General features: G+C 48.1%; 7 protein-coding genes across 7 annotated transcripts; 3 read left to right on the plus strand and 4 right to left on the minus strand.

Annotated features, from left to right (window-relative positions):
• Positions 1–773: 773 nt before the first annotated feature.
• On the minus strand, positions 774–4,637 carry BDR25DRAFT_328989 (uncharacterized protein; the record flags this gene model as incomplete). The annotated part of the gene is made up of 3 exons (XM_033692426.1): positions 774–1,294; positions 1,352–3,770; positions 3,822–4,637. 3 exons carry the CDS (start codon positions 4,635–4,637, stop codon positions 774–776), a joined length of 3,756 nt encoding a protein of 1,251 aa, XP_033541788.1.
• Positions 4,638–5,050: 413 nt separating this feature from the next.
• Positions 5,051–6,795, minus strand: BDR25DRAFT_296144 (acetylornithine aminotransferase mitochondrial precursor). The gene is made up of 3 exons (XM_033688896.1): positions 6,605–6,795; positions 6,309–6,548; positions 5,051–6,237 (listed from the first exon to the last, which is right to left on the minus strand). Exons 1-3 carry the CDS (start codon positions 6,749–6,751, stop codon positions 5,167–5,169), a joined length of 1,458 nt encoding a protein of 485 aa, XP_033541789.1. The 5' UTR covers positions 6,752–6,795; the 3' UTR covers positions 5,051–5,166.
• Positions 6,796–7,293: 498 nt separating this feature from the next.
• BDR25DRAFT_241479 (integral membrane protein-like protein) lies at positions 7,294–8,031 on the minus strand (the record flags this gene model as incomplete). Its single annotated transcript, XM_033685745.1, has 2 exons — positions 7,294–7,896; positions 7,954–8,031. The coding sequence occupies 2 exons, from the start codon at positions 8,029–8,031 to the stop codon at positions 7,294–7,296; spliced, it is 681 nt and encodes a 226-aa protein (XP_033541790.1).
• An 811-nt stretch (positions 8,032–8,842) lies between these two features.
• On the plus strand, positions 8,843–9,803 carry BDR25DRAFT_307000 (uncharacterized protein). The gene is made up of 3 exons (XM_033690758.1): positions 8,843–8,974; positions 9,101–9,569; positions 9,624–9,803. The coding sequence occupies exons 1-3, from the start codon at positions 8,875–8,877 to the stop codon at positions 9,628–9,630; spliced, it is 576 nt and encodes a 191-aa protein (XP_033541791.1). The 5' UTR covers positions 8,843–8,874; the 3' UTR covers positions 9,631–9,803.
• Positions 9,804–10,174: 371 nt separating this feature from the next.
• On the plus strand, positions 10,175–11,212 carry BDR25DRAFT_271211 (uncharacterized protein). Its single transcript, XM_033687248.1, has 2 exons — positions 10,175–10,839; positions 10,915–11,212. The coding sequence occupies exons 1-2, from the start codon at positions 10,358–10,360 to the stop codon at positions 10,919–10,921; spliced, it is 489 nt and encodes a 162-aa protein (XP_033541792.1). The 5' UTR covers positions 10,175–10,357; the 3' UTR covers positions 10,922–11,212.
• Positions 11,213–13,430: 2,218 nt separating this feature from the next.
• BDR25DRAFT_361166 (uncharacterized protein) lies at positions 13,431–13,720 on the minus strand (the record flags this gene model as incomplete). Its single annotated transcript, XM_033696374.1, has 2 exons — positions 13,431–13,496; positions 13,526–13,720. 2 exons carry the CDS (start codon positions 13,718–13,720, stop codon positions 13,431–13,433), a joined length of 261 nt encoding a protein of 86 aa, XP_033541793.1.
• A 157-nt stretch (positions 13,721–13,877) lies between these two features.
• On the plus strand, positions 13,878–14,734 carry BDR25DRAFT_361167 (uncharacterized protein; the record flags this gene model as incomplete). Its single annotated transcript, XM_033696375.1, has 7 exons — positions 13,878–13,910; positions 13,942–13,966; positions 14,000–14,088; positions 14,169–14,339; positions 14,374–14,405; positions 14,517–14,525; positions 14,554–14,734. 7 exons carry the CDS (start codon positions 13,878–13,880, stop codon positions 14,732–14,734), a joined length of 540 nt encoding a protein of 179 aa, XP_033541794.1.
• Positions 14,735–16,819: the final 2,085 nt, after the last annotated feature.

Genomic DNA, 16,819 nt, shown 5'->3' on the forward strand with positions numbered 1-16,819 from the left:
AGCAGCTGCGCAGCTCTAAAAAGACATCTAATATGCTAAACAGGCTAAAAAAAGAAGCAAACAGCATTCTCTTAGTCCTTAGGATAATAGTAGTAATAAGGAATTAGTTGTAGAGGTTATCACTGCCCCCTAGCTAATAAATCGCTAAGGGCGACAGATCAGCCTTCCTACTAGGTATCGCGACTAGATAATGACGTAGTTTTATTTGCTATACTCTATTGCCTGTTACTCTACAAAATCTTGCAATAATTTAAATTATAGTGAGCTCTAGAGCTTTAAATCTATGTGAGGATATTGGCTGAAATCCGTGCGCCAGGTGAGGCCGTGCGTCAAGCGAGAAAAACGGGTACGCGAGACGCCACGTGAAAAGCTTAATTACTGACTGTGATGGCATCCGATCTCCGCTCTTTCGTTAGCTAACCACTCATTTCCACCACGAAGAGCAAATGCAATCTTGATATTCCCATCGTTCTTTCCTGAACTCATCGCATTTATTTTCCACCCTGTCGAGGCCGAATTTCCGGGATTGGGATTCAGGCCCAATTCACAGGGTGTGCTCGGCGTCCCGCACAAAAGAACGCCTGCATTGTAGGAACACTGCATGGGGACCAGACGAGGCACGTTTTTGAGAGTCTAGTATACATGTTTGAATTTGGCAATCTAAGAGTTACGCCAAGGGATACGACAATTCAGCTTCAAAATAAGCTGCAAATCAGCCTTTCCAATAGACCAACCCGTGCAGGAACGCCAGGTATTGATCGCTAGTACACTCATTAAGTGGAGGAAAGTTTGTCTAATGGGTTACCAAATAAACTCTGAAAAGGGGTCTGAAGATTTGTATCTAGAGACGGTGCTGGTACATGTGGAGTAAGAATAGGGAGCTGCAAGTGAGATGTTGCGGCGCCTGGTGGAGCAGTTAAGCTTGCGCCTTCGTTTTCCCTATTCTGTATCGAGTCATTCTGTGTAACGCGCTGACGTTTTCTCGACTTCTCTGAGCCCTTTGCGTCAGTGTTGCCAAACTTCTGATATTTATGTCGACCAGGGCGGCCAAACACTTGCTGTGGTGTATTTAGGGCAGCGAACTGAGCCACCCCGCAAGATTCGCCGGGATCTATGGTGATGACTTTGGCGTTCTGGATGATATCGATGATCTTGTTGTCATCCTCCAATGTTTTTGCCTCAAGATGCTCGTCTCGCGACATCTTTTTCGCTCGAGTGAATATGGCTTCTTCTATCGTTCCTTTAAGGACTAGTGTCTCTACAACAACCTCTTTAGTCTGCCCAATGCGATGGGCTATTAGGAGGATTAGTAAGAGACCAGGTCTGTCAGGATATGTGAGTGAAAACTCACCTCTCTTGATTGCCTGGGCTTCAATATGAGGTCGGTTGATCGGGTTGACGATGTAGACCAGATTGGCGGCATTGAGGTTCAAACCTAAAGCACCGCACGCCACATCAATGAGCAAAACGCGGATCTCTGGGTCTTCGTTGAAGAGCGCCACATATTGTGACCTTACTTCGTTACCCAACGATTTCGCATAGATACGATGCCCTACATAGAGCATTTCCATACATTGCGCCAAATAGAAAGCCGTGTTATCACCGTCATAGAATATCAAGATCTTGGAAATAGATTGGTGGGTGACGATTGCTTCTATAAGATAGGAAAGCTTTGCCGATGTTGTCCCGATAACCCGGGTGTTGAGTAGAGGGGAGTCTGGGGGAAGGTCCGCCATCTCGTCTGCTAATGTTAGTCTTCGTTTCTTCTTTGCTTGGATGGGCGATGCGGGAGCTGCGATTGCTTCCGCTTGCGCGGGTGTATCGAGTGTGTCTGATGGATTTGGATTGGCGATGGGCTGTTTGGGTTTCTTTGGTGACGCATTGAAAGTTGTGGCGGCGGTTTTGCGAGATGTCAATGGTTGACCGCCGACACAAGACGATGGCACCCCAGCCATCAAGCGCGTATGCTCAGACTCCTCATGTTTTTGAATTTTCTCCACTCGCGCTCTCTCTGCTTCTTCAATTGCAACGAGTTTTGCCTTTGCCTCTTCCCCAACCGCTTTCAACCCTTCAGATGGGTCTTCAGATAAAATCTGGCTGTCCACATAGGCCTGTCCCTCGAGCAGCTGGGTGATGCCAATCATTGCTGGCTTATTTGGATAAGCTAACGCAAAAGACATTTCCGAGTTTTGTGGCCAATTCTCGATAGCGAGGCCGACTTCATGGGCTTTGCTGAGCGCAATCCATTCTGGGGAATTGAGAAGGTTTGAGACGATTTGGCTACTTTGTAGGAGGAGTTTTGCATCCTCTAGGGAACAATTATTATCCTCCTTCCCAAGATAGTTGCTGCTGGTCTCAAGCGTGCTTGCTACATCGTCCAAACTGAAACCTGTCCAAACGAAGTTGGACTGACGCAAGTTCCGGATCAGAGAGTGTCGCGCTTTCAAGCTGTTCTTGTGAAAAAGATAATCGACATCGGATCGTTCGCTCGTAATAGCGTTCGCTCGTAGAACTTGAATAAAAAGATTCGCTGTCATCTTGTCAAACCAGCAAGGCTTGAGGTACACTACTCGGTGGGTCATTGGTGGAAGTTTTATATCTCTCTCAACGTCCTCAGGTCTAGTCTTGACAACCAATCCCTCTAATGTTCTGAGGAAACTGGTGGAGAATCCCGAGTAAGTTTTTCGATGGTGGTCCTCATGGCGATATATATAGTCATCCCAGTCGAGTTTCCCTTCTGCGGTCGAGTCACACCAAGGGCGGACCATGAGGAAGTTTGACGCGAGCGAGCCCAACGCCTTTGCTGCTCCGGTCTTGTCTTCCTTGATGCTGAAATTCTTCCTCTGTTCAATAGCCAAATTCCTAACCAACGATGGCTCGTTGCCTTCATCATTTTGAGTGTCCAAAGTGGACATATCCACCTCGACCCCAACCAAATCTTTTGCAGGTGTTCCAGAGACAACCCAGCGCCTCTCAGCTCGAATTTGTTTGGCAATAAGGACGGCATTCGAAACCCCAGAGGAGAAATTGTGACCTTCGTCAATAATTATTCGTAACCAATGCAGCTTCTTCAACGCAGATTCGTATATTCCGCTCTCCGTCAGGCAACGACAATCGCGAACTCGTGATGCACCAATATAGGGGCACTGGCATTCCAAGGGCGCACCGGACGCGAGCCGGCGCCCGACCTCATCTGCTCCGTCTTGGATTTCTTGTTCAAAGCGGTTTCGGGTGAAAATGATAATGTCGTACTTCATCAAGTCGGTGGTCGAAGGCAGTTCACTCCGTGGTTCCATATCCTCGTCGCCGTTGAGCAGATTTTTCTTTTTTGTGTTCCTTTTTGGTTTGGAATCCATAATAAGAATTTTAAGACTTCCTTTGCAAACATGTTTGCGTATTTCTCCTTGCCACTGATGCAATAAGTTTCGAGGAACCACGATCAGCGTGCCACTGCAAAGGACTAGCTTGCGTGGCGGCGGTATCCTGGTAGTGCGGTTCATACGAGGGTGTTCCGCTGGAATTTCGTAATGAATGTTCTGGTCTAGCATAGTTTTGCAATTGCCCAGATCTATCCCTTCCTCAACTTCCATGCGCTCCAGGTGGGCTCGACCAGGAATCGAGTACCGACCTATGATACTCGCAACCATTTCTGACAGTGAACCAACACGTTGGCGGGTAGGCACGGTTGGTTGATATGCTGGTGGTATCTGTGGAACGTGACCTTTCGTAGCCAGAATTACTGCGAGACAGATAACGGTTTTCCCCAGTCCCTTCTACCATTAGCTCTATATGGGAGGGGAGATTGTCCAAATTTGACTTACCATGGTCTCAGCTAATATTCCGCCGCGATTAGTCTCATAGTATCGTGGCTCTTGAAGAAAGGAACCATCTTTTGCCCCGAAGAAATACTCCTCACCAGTCGGAGAATGTCTGACTTCCAGGCGTGGGTCGAGCCGAAGTTCAGGAGTTGCTTCTCGTTGAATCATTAAAGCTGCAGACCTTGCCTGATAAGGATAAAGCCTTGTCTTTAGGCCACAGAGGGGCTGGTCTTCATAGCCATCGAGTAGGAATTGGGAGCATGATTCAAGTAATTCTTCCCCTGCGATCCTGGTGTATCTGCTTTTGATTTTCTGGGGCGAAGGGGCTGGGGACGGAAGCATGTTGAATAGATAGAAGAGGGATACATTCTCAGGACTGGCCCATGGATCAAAACGAGCAACTTGACTTCCATAGACACCATTCCAAGCTTCTGAGGAAACATCAACCCGGTGAAGTAGATTTCGCAGCGCCGATTTCAAGCTTTTGCTTTGGCGATCGATAAAGCGACGGCCTCTATCATTTGGCAGAAGATATATCCTCAGCAAAGAGTAATCTGGTAGTGCAGTTATACTCGCACAGTTGATGAAAAGCCTGATCCATGTCGCTTGGAGGAGCTTCAATGTGTCATTCCCGATAATTGTCTTAGCCTCATCAGATAAATGCAGAGGAACAAGCTCAATCCAGTCAGAATCATAGATCCGAGGGTCAGATTCAATTAGAAGTTTCTTGTCAAGATGGAGGCACCCCAAAGCGATATATCTCTTGAGATCCTTTAGTTTGGCGTCTATGTCAGACTGAGACGAGGAGTGGGATGTCATCGGGGTGGTTGCTGGAGTCGCGGATTGCGATGTGTACCGAGACTCCGATGAGGAGTCCTCATGTTCGAACCTATTGGCTGCTTGGCCTGATTGTGGTGGTACCGCGGGAGTCTCCATTTGTTTCTTGCTAGAATGTTCAAGCCCTGGTAGAGCTGAAGTGCCAGGTTTGCAACCATTCATGATAGCGCAAAACTCTCATGATCGGAATGAAGTAGGCACTGGCTTGGAAAAGATGTGGCTGATGGCATCGATAGTGAGGGAATCTACTGCTGAACACTTCGAGGTGAAGCTGGAGGCAACGGCGCATCGGAGGTCGGCGATCACTTGAGGCGCGTCTTGGCAAATAGTACATGTCACGTGCAATGATTGGCAATGGCAAAAGGAAAGAAAACGAATGTGCATCTAATATACATAGAGAAGACGATACGTGGAAATAAGAAGCTTTTCTCTATTCCCAAAAGTACCAGATCTTCTTAAAAAACCCACAACGCCGGGCAAGGATCTTCAATCCCGGTATGAGGTTCCTCTACTATATCTCTTCCTGTCCCTTAGTGCCATCAATCTTCTCGTCTTTGCTCCAAACACTCTCCATCGCTTCGCTTAATATACCCATACCCTCTTCAATCTCTGCTTCAGTTACTACGAGCGGGGGCACAAATCTCAAGGTATTTGTGCCACAGGTGATGACTAGCAAGCCCCTCTCCCTAGCTGCAGTGATAATCGGTGTTGGATCAGAGTTCAATTGAAGCCCAAGGATCAATCCCTTGCCCCTAACCTCAGCAATCTGGTCAGGAAATCGATATTGGAGAGTGGCGAAGTGCTGTCGGAAAGCCTGCTCCTTTCTAGGTATTGCGTCTAGTATCTCTGGAGAAGATAATCGGGAGAGGATGTAAGATGCTATGCGAGACCCTAACGGGTTGCCTCCAAATGTAGTACCGTGGTCCCCGATTTTGATGTGCTTGCACACAAAGTTGTTGACAATGGTGGCACCAATTGGGAATCCGTTACCAAGAGCCTTCGCTGTTGTCAATATGTCTGGGTGGCATTCCTTGGAGTAGCCTGCGTGTGCCCAGAAGGTTCCTGTTCTGCCCAAACCGCATTGGATCTCATCAAAAATGAGGACAGCATTGACTTCAGAGCATCGCTTCCTTAACGCAAGAAGAAACTCAGGAGTTGCAACATTGACGCCACCCTCGCCCTGAATAGGTTCTACAATAACGCCACATGTTTCTTCTGTCACGAGGTCCTTAACGGCATCTATATCGTTGTAAGTCCCATATCTAAACCCGGGAACCATCGGTGCAAATGGTGCTTGATATTTGGGATTTGGTGTGGCACTCAAACTCCCCATTGTCCGGCCGTGGAAAGAGTTATGGAAGGATACAATTTCGAACTTTGGCTTCTCCGGTGACACTGACTTTCCCACTTTGCGCGCAAACTTTATGGCGGCTTCGTTGGCCTCGGATCCGCTATTACAGATGAATGTCCGAGCTGCCGTGCTCATGCCGCCTGTAGCGTGTGTGAGCTGGATTATCTGCTTCGAGAGGAGGCCGGTGTATGGATTGTGGTACAGATTGGAAGTGTGAACGAGGCGCTGAGCCTGCACAGATTCGCATTAGCACGGAATTCCTGTAGAAGAGTGGTAGTAGTACGGTGAAACAGTGGGCATACCTGCTCCGCAATCACTTCAGCCATTCCTGCGTCACAATGGCCCAACGCGTTGACAGCAATGCCAGCGGTGAAATCTAAGTATTTTCTATTCTCAACATCCCAAAGATAGCAACCCTTCCCTTTCTCGAACATGGGCGGTGGGCGGACATAGGTGGGGACCATATATGGAAGTTGCGAATTCACGAGGCCGGCTGTCTTCGACGAAGAGGGAGGATCGGGAGTTGGGAGAGAAGAGCTCCTCTGTATGAAGTCAGTTACCAATCCTTTCCCAATTCATACCAGAGGAATACACCTACTACAATTGAGTCCTTCACATCCTGCAAGAGACCGGAGTCCTTTAAAGAGGCGGAGGTGGCAGAGGAGGCGTATCGCGAAGAAGTCCAATTGACGCGCGGTATGCGCACTGCTGCGACTAGCCGTCGAGAGGGGAGTCGCAATGCCATTTCCTTGACTAAACGCGACGTAAAATCAGACTATTCTAGTCGCGGTATATTATGTAGGGAGAAAGGTGTTCGACTTGCGTGACTCTTAAAATTTCCTTATCGATAACCGCCCGACCTCGGAGCCGATCCCTGTGACAAAAACATGGCCAGGGTCCATTTCAGGACAAAGGATCTTACATCCCCCAGCTTAAGCAAGTGGTTAGAGTGGTCTCTTTTTGTTCGATTTTGTGTGTCGTGCTGTGCCGCCTCGTTCTACAGATTCAATTCCATCAATGTGCTCCCGAGTTTAGGAACGGAGGTAGGAACCATCAAAAAGACAGCCTGACAGATTGCGCGGACACAGAAAGTTGGGCAGGGCCCGGTTCATAATAGGGGTCTCTATCCTATTGATACTCTCCATAGTTCCAAGAATGAGTCACAGAGACGTACCCACATCCGTTCAATGTCCCGTAGATGCTTCGATGTAGTGCATGCAGGGGGAACCTGCCAATCAAATGGCACTTTTAACTGACCCCTCATGTTAACATCTTCGATAGATATGTTCAATGGCTTTTGGCCTCTTTCTCCTTCTTCCTGTTGTCAACCAGCTCATCCAACCTTTTGAAACTCGTGACACCTTCCACAAAGCAGCTACACACCCAACACCACCAAACGCCCGAGAATGGCAGCACAGAATGCTTCTCCATTTTCTTAACCATCAATCCAGCCTCGACCATATGAATTGCCGCCATGATGGTGAGCAAGATTGGCTGGATCGTTAAGCAGAAGGCAGCAAACGCCGGGGTCTTATACAGTAGGTGGTCGTAAAGAAGCGAATCCGGTTTGAAATTGGAGGGCCGGCAGAAGGCAGCATAGGTCAAAATACATACACTAAAATTGACCAAATGGAAAAAGTGTACATGTGGCGGAATGTATCTTGTTACACTAATTTGGCTGCGGCCTAGGGCTTTGAGGGCGCTTTGGTCCATTTGAATGAGACGCTCGCGGGCTTCGCGGAGAGACTTAAGGGGCGGATCAAATGGAACGGCAATCTGGGTATCGCCAAAGGTTAGATCCATCTTGTCGAGGGCAATGTTGGCCATTTGGGTATCGCCCCGAAGTTGATATGAGGAAATTCCTGAGGCATGTTCGATATAGCGACGAATCTAAGAAACACTCAACGCCTATCAAATTCATTTGCTGGGGGAAGGACGCTAGCCTACCGAGTCCTGGTGGTCCCCATTCATGTGCTTCACTATCCGCTCTCGAGCTATTGCCTCTTGAGCCTCAGAAGTTGCCATGCTGTAGTGTGAGCACGTAGACCAGAGTTGTGCGTGTCGGTGAATGTCAAGACTCGACATCTGGTTAGCTCCGCTCGAAGCTAGATATGCGGCCCGTGCACGGATGCAGACCTCCCCAGGAGATGTTAGCCTACTTTTTTCCCCTGCATTCAATCTTCACCATTTCGTTTTTACTATAACAAAACTAATACATAAACGGTTTTTCCAATCAGGTCTGTTATTCTTGCCAAAGTATGTTCTACAAGATGGTAGGCCTGGATATGAATCCCGGGAGGTGCACTGATCGTCCTTTAGTGTAAGCAACCTGTCATCTCACGATCGTCCGCATGCCAAAACGTCAAACAACCCTGAAAGAGCTAGGGCATATCAACTTACATCATCTAAGTGCCCTAATCTGTTGATCGCAAGCGCGGCAGTCTCAAGTGGGCATGTCCCATGGAACGTCAAAAGCCACAGATGTGACGATCGCTTACGACGCTGAAGTGAAAGTTGGCCAGGTGCTTCGAAGCTGGGCAGGAGGCGACGCGTGATCGAAGTAAACCCAGCCCATGATCCTGCCAATTGATGTGCACAAGGATAGGGACAAGTTTTGCTAACGCCTCACAGGAATTTTGGTGGGGTGCAACTGGATGTGCCACTGATTGCGTCAGAGTGCATATGGGTGGCTCGTGTGAACAGGGGTATCAAGTACCTCTCCTTCCAAACCGGTTCTGTTCTCTGTCAAATTTCTCTTAACATTTTGCTCGTAGCCTCCCTCAACATCTTTCATCTTACGTCCTCTTCATACAACTACAATACTTTTCGTCGTCCAATTTTATATTCATCTGAGCTACAGGAAACACCATGGCGGACACAGTCGAGGAGACGAAGCAATCTATCGCAGGAGAGGGACAGGCTAATGCCAATGCGTCGCTCGGCGGAAAGGGCAGCGCAGAGAGTTCGAGTAAGAAAACCGAGAAGAAAACCCCAAAGAAGTTGGGCAACAAGAAGCCTCAACAACAGCCCACTCCCGAACCCACTCCCGCCCCCGAAAGTGAAGGTGAAGGAGAGGCTGAAGTTGAGTCTGTAGAGAGAAAAACGACCAACGGCAACGCCGACGACTCTGAACCCGAACTTCAACCCCAAAAATCGCAATCAAGGCGCCGCCAATCTCGTGGTCGAGGCCGAAGAGGCGTTCCCGACTCCGACGCTGAATCAGTTGCGCGATCTGATGTTTCCGCGAGTGGTGGCCGACGCAACCGCCAGCGCCAGCGAAAGCAGCAAGGTGGGAAGGGGGGACCCCTAGAAGGCATTGGCGAGAACCTCCCTGGTGGAGAGCTTGTTGGTGGTGCTACCGACATGGTCCAAAACACCGCCGGGAATGCTGTTGGTCAAGTCGGCAATACTGCCGGACAGGCTTTGGGAGGGCTGACTGGTGGGGGCAGTGGTGAAGAAGAGGATTCAAAGGGCGAGCAGCTCCGGTTGAGACTAGAGCTCAACCTGGACATCGAGATCCAGCTCAAGGCAAAGATCCACGGTGACCTCACTCTAGGACTGCTGTAAGTTTTTCATAACTATCTTTTTGGTCAAATGCTTGTGCTGACTCTGACCAGCAACTAAATGTGCTGCGACGAATCACTGCCACGTTGTCTGCATAGCTACATGTTTTATTTTTGGGGGACAATGTTCGATCCTGTGTAATTTTGTTGGAGTATCTTGGGACGGTGTACGGCTCTCACAATGTAATTACTACCATTTTTGCATAGTGCATAGAAAAAATTACGTGACTTGACGCCTCCATTCCTCTGTTCCTCGATCCGAATCTGGATGGACTCACAAAATTGTGATATCCGTGCTCAAGCTGTACAGGGAGGGCGCTCGGATGCTCCCCCCGTTACCACACAAGCCTCCGCTTTTCTGCCAACGGTTCCATCGACCCGCTTTCGCTACCATGGGAATTGAGATATACTTGCCAGAGTATACCTTACTATAGAACAGATTTTAGTCCCGTTATTGACGCAGCCTCGTGCTCGCGGAGCCTCGCAGCCCCTGGGGTCCTCTTGTCACAGTCTTACAATGACGTCATGCATCGATGATCTTGTCTGGAGGGACGAGCAGGGGTATGGCATGCATATGCTTCAAGCCACCTCTGCATTAATCTTGTTTTTGGACTGGTTAGCCTGGGTCAGGTTGTACCTCCTCTCTCTTTTCACACTTCATCTTCTTGTTTCTCTTTCTTGGTTCAGCCCTCCACACTTTTCTACAAAATCACTTCTCGAGTCTCACTCTCGACATCCTCAACCTGTCCCACTCCTCACATTGCGGCTATCTTATACAATCTTCATTCATGTCTGAATCCGACTCCGAACCGCATGCTCGCACGACGATGCAACAGAAGAAGATGGAGAATGCAAAGAAGCAACAGAAACGAGAAGCAGGTCTCCAATCAGCACGCTCTAGATCCCAATCCCGCCGTGACCGCCGACGACGCATCCAAAAAGGCATAGAGGAGGGTAAATACATGAAGACAGCGTCACTGGAGGCCCTTGAGGAGGCCGATGCAAACAATGAACTGAACTCAATGCAAGCATTTGAACGTATCGGACCAGATAGCACGTCAATGGACGGCCCGGTTACCAAGGCTCGTGCATTGCGAGGCGAGATTCCAATGCGTGGGACCGATCCAAATCAGCCTTACCGAGTAGACGAAAAGAAACAAAAAAGTGCACTCGATGAGCAGGATGGATTAAAATTAAAGCTAGAAGCGAATTTGGAGGTCGAAATTGAGCTCAAGGCTTCAATTAGGGGTGACCTTACTCTGTCGCTATTGTATGTTCACAGGTTACCCCTTCCCCATCGGCCGTGTCAGGCTGATTACTTATGACAGAGAATAACAGGCAATAGTGCATAATCTTTGAAAGGCGAAGACCTTTACCCTTGGATACCTAATGAAGGCGACCGCAACGGTTCGAACGTCTGAGTCAGATCTTTTCTTCGGAAGACTTCCGAACTTTTCTGAGCGTTAGGAGTTGAGTGTTTTGACGCATGTGGCATTTTGGGTAAACAATATAAGACAAAATTCTCGCTATTGCACCTATTCGTCATTCTCTTATCTGTGACGCAATTTTCTCATTTACGAAGAGTCCATCATTGGGCTTATTGCTAGCAAGTATTCTCATTTTCGCAACATCGATAGCTCCTCACCACCGAATCCATATCGATTTAGTAAGATTAGCTAGCAGGACCAGGGTTGTGTGTGGAGTCGTGCTGCAGAGGGAAAACGGCTCACAGTATCAGAGCCCTAGAATAGCCTAACTGCACAGGTCAATATCATTCCCCCAATCAATTTATAAGAGAATGGTTCCCTGCGTTCTATTATACCGCACTACAACCTCCTCTCACCATATAATCCCTCTTGGTCCCCTGCAGACTGCACCTTAAGCTCGCTGCTTTGCCCATGGAATTGTCCCCGGATTTGCATCCTCCGTTATTCGTCATGGTGTCATCCCTCAGCTCTCCAGATGTAGATGGCGGCTCAGACGAGCACAATGTAGGGTGTGCCCTGCCATCAGAGGCTAAGAGGGTTCCGTCATCAAGTAGGTGTCAATCTGTCCGTAAAGCCCGCACGATGCTTATCGCAATAGGCTCTATGCCTCGCATCGGCGACTCGCGGTTAGTCCGTGGGTCACAGCCATCAGAGTATCCAATTCCTTTGGGTGCCAAATTGGAATCTGAGGACTGCTCTGACCTCCTACCGCCTCTAAGAGCCGAAAGCGCAATTCGCAGTTGCAGTCAGAGAGTGCATCCTGCATTGTTGATCCACTCACCTCTCCTCCAGGTAATTCACTCTAAGAATATATTCTCACCTTCATGTAATGACTCAAAGAATAGGAACATACAACACGCTCATAGGTCGAAAGGGGAAATCGTGATGCGATCCTCCATAGACCTGCAGCGAGGGAATATCTGGTCCCAATCCGCACGCGCACCATGCTGCATCCCCATTGTGTGGGGGACCCCAAAGGACAAACGTCCTCGTGTGCCCACAGATGGTGGTCACATCGTACCTTCGAATGCGACAGATCTTGTGAGTGTTCGTGCCAGCCAGGCCGTCAGACGGTTTCGGCATGCGACAGAGACCAATACCAACCTCCAAGCTCATTATTCTATACCGTCTTATGGATCTGATCTAGACTTGGAGATTCACGAGAACTCCGGTAAGCTGCTCTCACTTCCCCACACCAGTGACCATGCTAATCAATCAATAAGTCCTGTGCGTCCAGTTCCTCTAGTGGGAGATAGAAGGTCGAGACTCGCATAGTTACCTCCACCATAACCTTCGGTTTCACTCTTGTCTACTGAGGCGCTGCGGGATGTAGGTTTCCTTGCCCAAAAATAGAAAAGAGGAGAGAAGTCGACGGAGGAAAGTTGTATTCATGACTTGGGAGATGACTGGGTAGCGTTTGTCGCCAACAGTCCCAAAGGAGAAGATATGGGTAAGATGAAGCATCCGATTCTTATCTCTGCATGAGGCTTCACATTCATCATCCAAAGGGTCAGTCTCAACCTACCGCTTGCCAGTGCTAACCAAAGTGCACCTGACGATGACAGCACCAGCGTTTGCAACTACTTACCACCGGCTTCTCCTGGAATCTTGACAGAGAGGGCGATGATATAACCCTCTTCCCCGGCTCCAAGGTAGGAGAATAGCTTAGTGTCCACACTTTTCTACGCAAGCTAAAGCCTAAGTCGTTTAGCCCGACCCGAAGGAAATACAGCTAGGTAAAAGTACCAAATCCCCTCTTCATCCTTTAGGTCCTCTGAGGGTGGCTAAGGAATACTTCAACCCTTCCCTGCCAACACTTCCACAAACTCCTCCACCTACAGCAAAAGTTCCTACAGACTTCCCCCAGTCATTTATTCCGGCCTCGTCATCCAGGCCCTATCAGCATGCGTTTTCTCGGGAAGAGTAATGGGTAAACAACCCCTTCGCTGGGTTGTCTTCAAGAATCCAGGCGACGCCCTGGAATCAGCATTCATCTAGCATTCTACGGCTAACCTAGTCCAGACTGGACTTAGGGGGCCCCGAGCTGAGCTTTCTAGATCTAGATCTCGTCTCTTTTCTCTATATAGCTTTTCGCAGAAAGTTTTTGTGATTTTGTTCTACGTTCGGAAATTCTTGCTTGCAGACTATTCCCGCATCCAGGATTTTCTAATTAAACAATAAGATGATGTAAGCAGTACTGGGTCTAGAGTTACCATACATGATATATCTGTTTCTTCACATTGCGAACAGGCTGCTTTAGCAATGCATATGGAAGAGTCCGCACTAGAACTCATTCCGCATAAAAAAGTCACAGTTAGGGCAAGGATATCAAACAGCTGCAACATGGAGATGTGGCTCCCTTTCTTCATGGCGTCTAGGGTTTTCTATCTTTCAAGAGTGCCTCTTTCTTCATAAACTGGTGCACTCCCTTGTCATTTTTCTGCGGTGGAAGGCCCCTGGCAACGTAACAATTTCCTTTTGTCCATAGGTTTGAAGAATTGGTGGGATGAAGCATCTGGAGAAAGTCATGCCAGAAACTTTGTTCCCTTGAGGTAACTTAGCTTTCCTGATATCAGCGATGATATAGGGAATGAGAAAATATTGAGAGCTTGGGTTCACGCGGCCCCTTATGTGTGAAGCTAGGAGGACGAGCACCAGAGGCATGAGGAACTGGATTAATTGCTAAAGGAGGGTAACTACGGGTTTATGTAGTACTAGGTGAGCCTGTCATGTGACCTAAGGCTACCACTAGCCTAGGCAGGAGTGGGTGAAAGTAGTGTCAGGTGACTAGAGCTTTAAGAGCTCTGCAACTGCAAACACTATGGCAAAGTCGACCACGTTACTAGAACTGAAAGTCGAATGCTTTCTCTAACCACCTATCTAAGCTCGTCTTAAGGATGTATATGGCCCGTCTACGGCTTTAGTTAGAGCATGCGGCCTAAGACCCGACCCTCCGCTTGCAAATCATCGTTGGGATGCGGCTCAACGAGATTGGGGTGGCCTCTGATAGTCCGACGTCCGAATTGAACTTGGTTCGGAGTACGTGATTTTTGAAGATTTATACACTAAAGATAGATTTGCAGAATAATGCGCATGGTTGCGCGGAGCGTAGGCAGAGGAGCGAAGTATGAATGAATCTTCCAAGTCGGCCTTCCTGGACCTTGATTACATAAGTAGGTATGTGCAGGAACAGAACCCATGCGCTCACAATAATGACCTCAAGCTTGGCGAAGACAGCAAGTCTAATCAGGGGATACAAGTGAAAGGGTGTTCTCAGGTTTCTGTGAGCTTAGGTGAGGAGCGGGCAGCTCTGGAAGGCCTCACTACAGGCTGAGAGACTGAGGACCGCGTTGAGATTTAGTTTTTGCTTTGTTATTAAAGCAAGTCCTTGTCTTCTTCTCTACGTATACCTACCTTAAAGCTATCTTTGGGACGGATACGGGTGATAGAAATGAATCAGTAAGCACAAGTGAGCCCCATTACTGAGAACTAATCAGCACTGTCCCGTTTCAGCCTTGCCCCAAACTCACCTATAAGCCGTTCTGTCCTTGGTTTCTCAAGGCCTTGCACATTCCTACCGTTGCTCACAGCGTTGTGCTTAAGGCGGAAGGCGCTCTTTCCGTCGACATAGATCTACTTTATCCCACTTCAGACGACGTCCCGTTCATCGAAATATAGGTTGAAGTCCTGCCATAGCCCTGCTTATAAATCCCGGTTAATCAACCCCCAAGTCCCAAAGCTTAACCAGACCCACGCGATCCAAGAGCAATACAATAATCATCCAAGTACTTCTTCCCAACCCCTGCTGTCGCAAGAAGGTTGGAGGGACGACGTCCTTAGCAGGAATGAAGAATAGTCGGTAGACCCAATTTTCCATGACTGGTATAATTTCGGATTTCCAGAATTTCCGGGAGAGGTCATATTGTCCGCCAGCATCTCGATTCTAAGCCTTGATTCCAATGACAACATTTCCCGCCTCACCGACTTCCACCCCGGACGTCCCTCTTTTTCATCGCCTAATATCAAAGACTGCGAACTCCTCCCTTACTCCTCCACAGATATACCATCTTGTCGGAAGACCGAAACAGTGCGGCACCCTGCACAATCCGAAAGCTCGTCTATAGTGCGTCTGGCAATGCAAACCTGCAATGCTTCTCTTGTGTCTCCTCCATCAGTAGATCCCCTTGCACCTAACGCTCGTCGCTCATAGCTTCTGCTTCCACCAGCTGTATATCTCCTTATATGTGAAGATTGCTCGGTTTGGCTCGTAGAGCAACGCCAACTGAAGCACGTCTGTGATCATTATTTCACACTCACAAGAGATGTATCAAAGAAATTCTCACCAGCGTTGCCAAATACTCACATAGAAAACCACATTAGCAGAGCGAAACATGAAGGGGTCCATTGCGAGTATGACAAAGGCCAATATTGAGTAGCAAAGACTAGAATTTGAAGTGACACAGGGTAGTGGGACTGGTCATTGAATGAAAGTATGTGGAACGTCACGGATCATTTGGAACATTGGAATCGCACAAAGGGAGAGAATACTCCGCTCACTATCATTTTTTTAGCCTGCTTAGCAGTGCTTGCGTACAGCAAGCTACCCGGCTTACTACCATGTAACTTTAACGCATCATTTTCCTTTTAGAAGGTTGAGCATTTCCCCGGCAGTCGTTGGCCTCTTCGCGGTAGGTAGGGTGTTCGGTAGTTGTGATCACAATTGGTTTATTGGAATGCCTATATTGACAGGGGTCGGATAAGAAAGTCATGAGGGGGAGACTTGTTCGTCTTTCCCTTTCCTTGACGAGCCATTTCTTTGAAGACATATTACTTTGCCGACCAGTTTCCTTATAACTTATTTTTTTAAATAGACTGATTATGTAACGACCTTTTCCTTTCACAAATTCGTTCCTTGGTGACCTATAATTTTAGCGATTGGTTTCTTTGATAGGTTCTGTCTTTGACATTCTATCTACATGATGTCTTTTAGGGTGATTTCTATTCAAGGACCCTCTGCTAGGGTCCTCAGTTTTTACTTACTTTAGGAGCAGGGCGCCGCGCTGCTTGTTTTCTTGACGTTATGTTTGCATTCTATCTTGCAAAGCAATCTTGTTTTAATTTTTCTTTAAAATCCTTATTTGAACAAAAGAAAACTAATTTAGAATTTGGAAACTGCCTTTTCGCCTGTGCCTCCTTTTTATATGATATTTGAATGCCGCCCCCAAAACTAAAAGGTGATGAAAGTTGCTAGCTTTCCGTCTTGGCACGTGCGGAAGTGTTTGCATTAATTATTTTAAAATGTAGAATGCACAAGCAGAAGCGGATTAAATAACGCTGGATGAGAAGGGTTTGATGACGTTCCGTTCGAAGCGTGAAGTAGAATCACCAGAAGCGCTACAACTGGTAGGCAATTAGGTATTACCTGAGGACAAGTTCAGGGATGATAGGTCTTCTTCACAAGCTGCCACTGAGCTTGGTCGCGATCAGGTTGACTGACCTTCACGAAAGGGAGCGTTGGTGCCATCAGTTGCGGTAAAGCCGCACTTTGCCGATGCGGCTTGACGCAAGTCGTACGCAGCCCCGTTCCACGACCCTTCAAACATTTCGCACCAAAAGAACTAAGAGGTGCGTTGAGTGGTCCTGTCATTGCTGCGCTGGCAATGTAAAGCACACCTGGACGGTTGCAGTGGAGGGTGACGCAAAAAGCAACTAGGGGCGTGTTTCAATCTGGAAGAAGGGGATTCCCACACCGACAGATTCCCA

This window comes from Lindgomyces ingoldianus (genome assembly GCF_010093535.1).
Source record: "Lindgomyces ingoldianus strain ATCC 200398 unplaced genomic scaffold BDR25scaffold_42, whole genome shotgun sequence".
NCBI classification, from domain to species: Eukaryota; Fungi; Ascomycota; class Dothideomycetes; order Pleosporales; family Lindgomycetaceae; genus Lindgomyces; species Lindgomyces ingoldianus.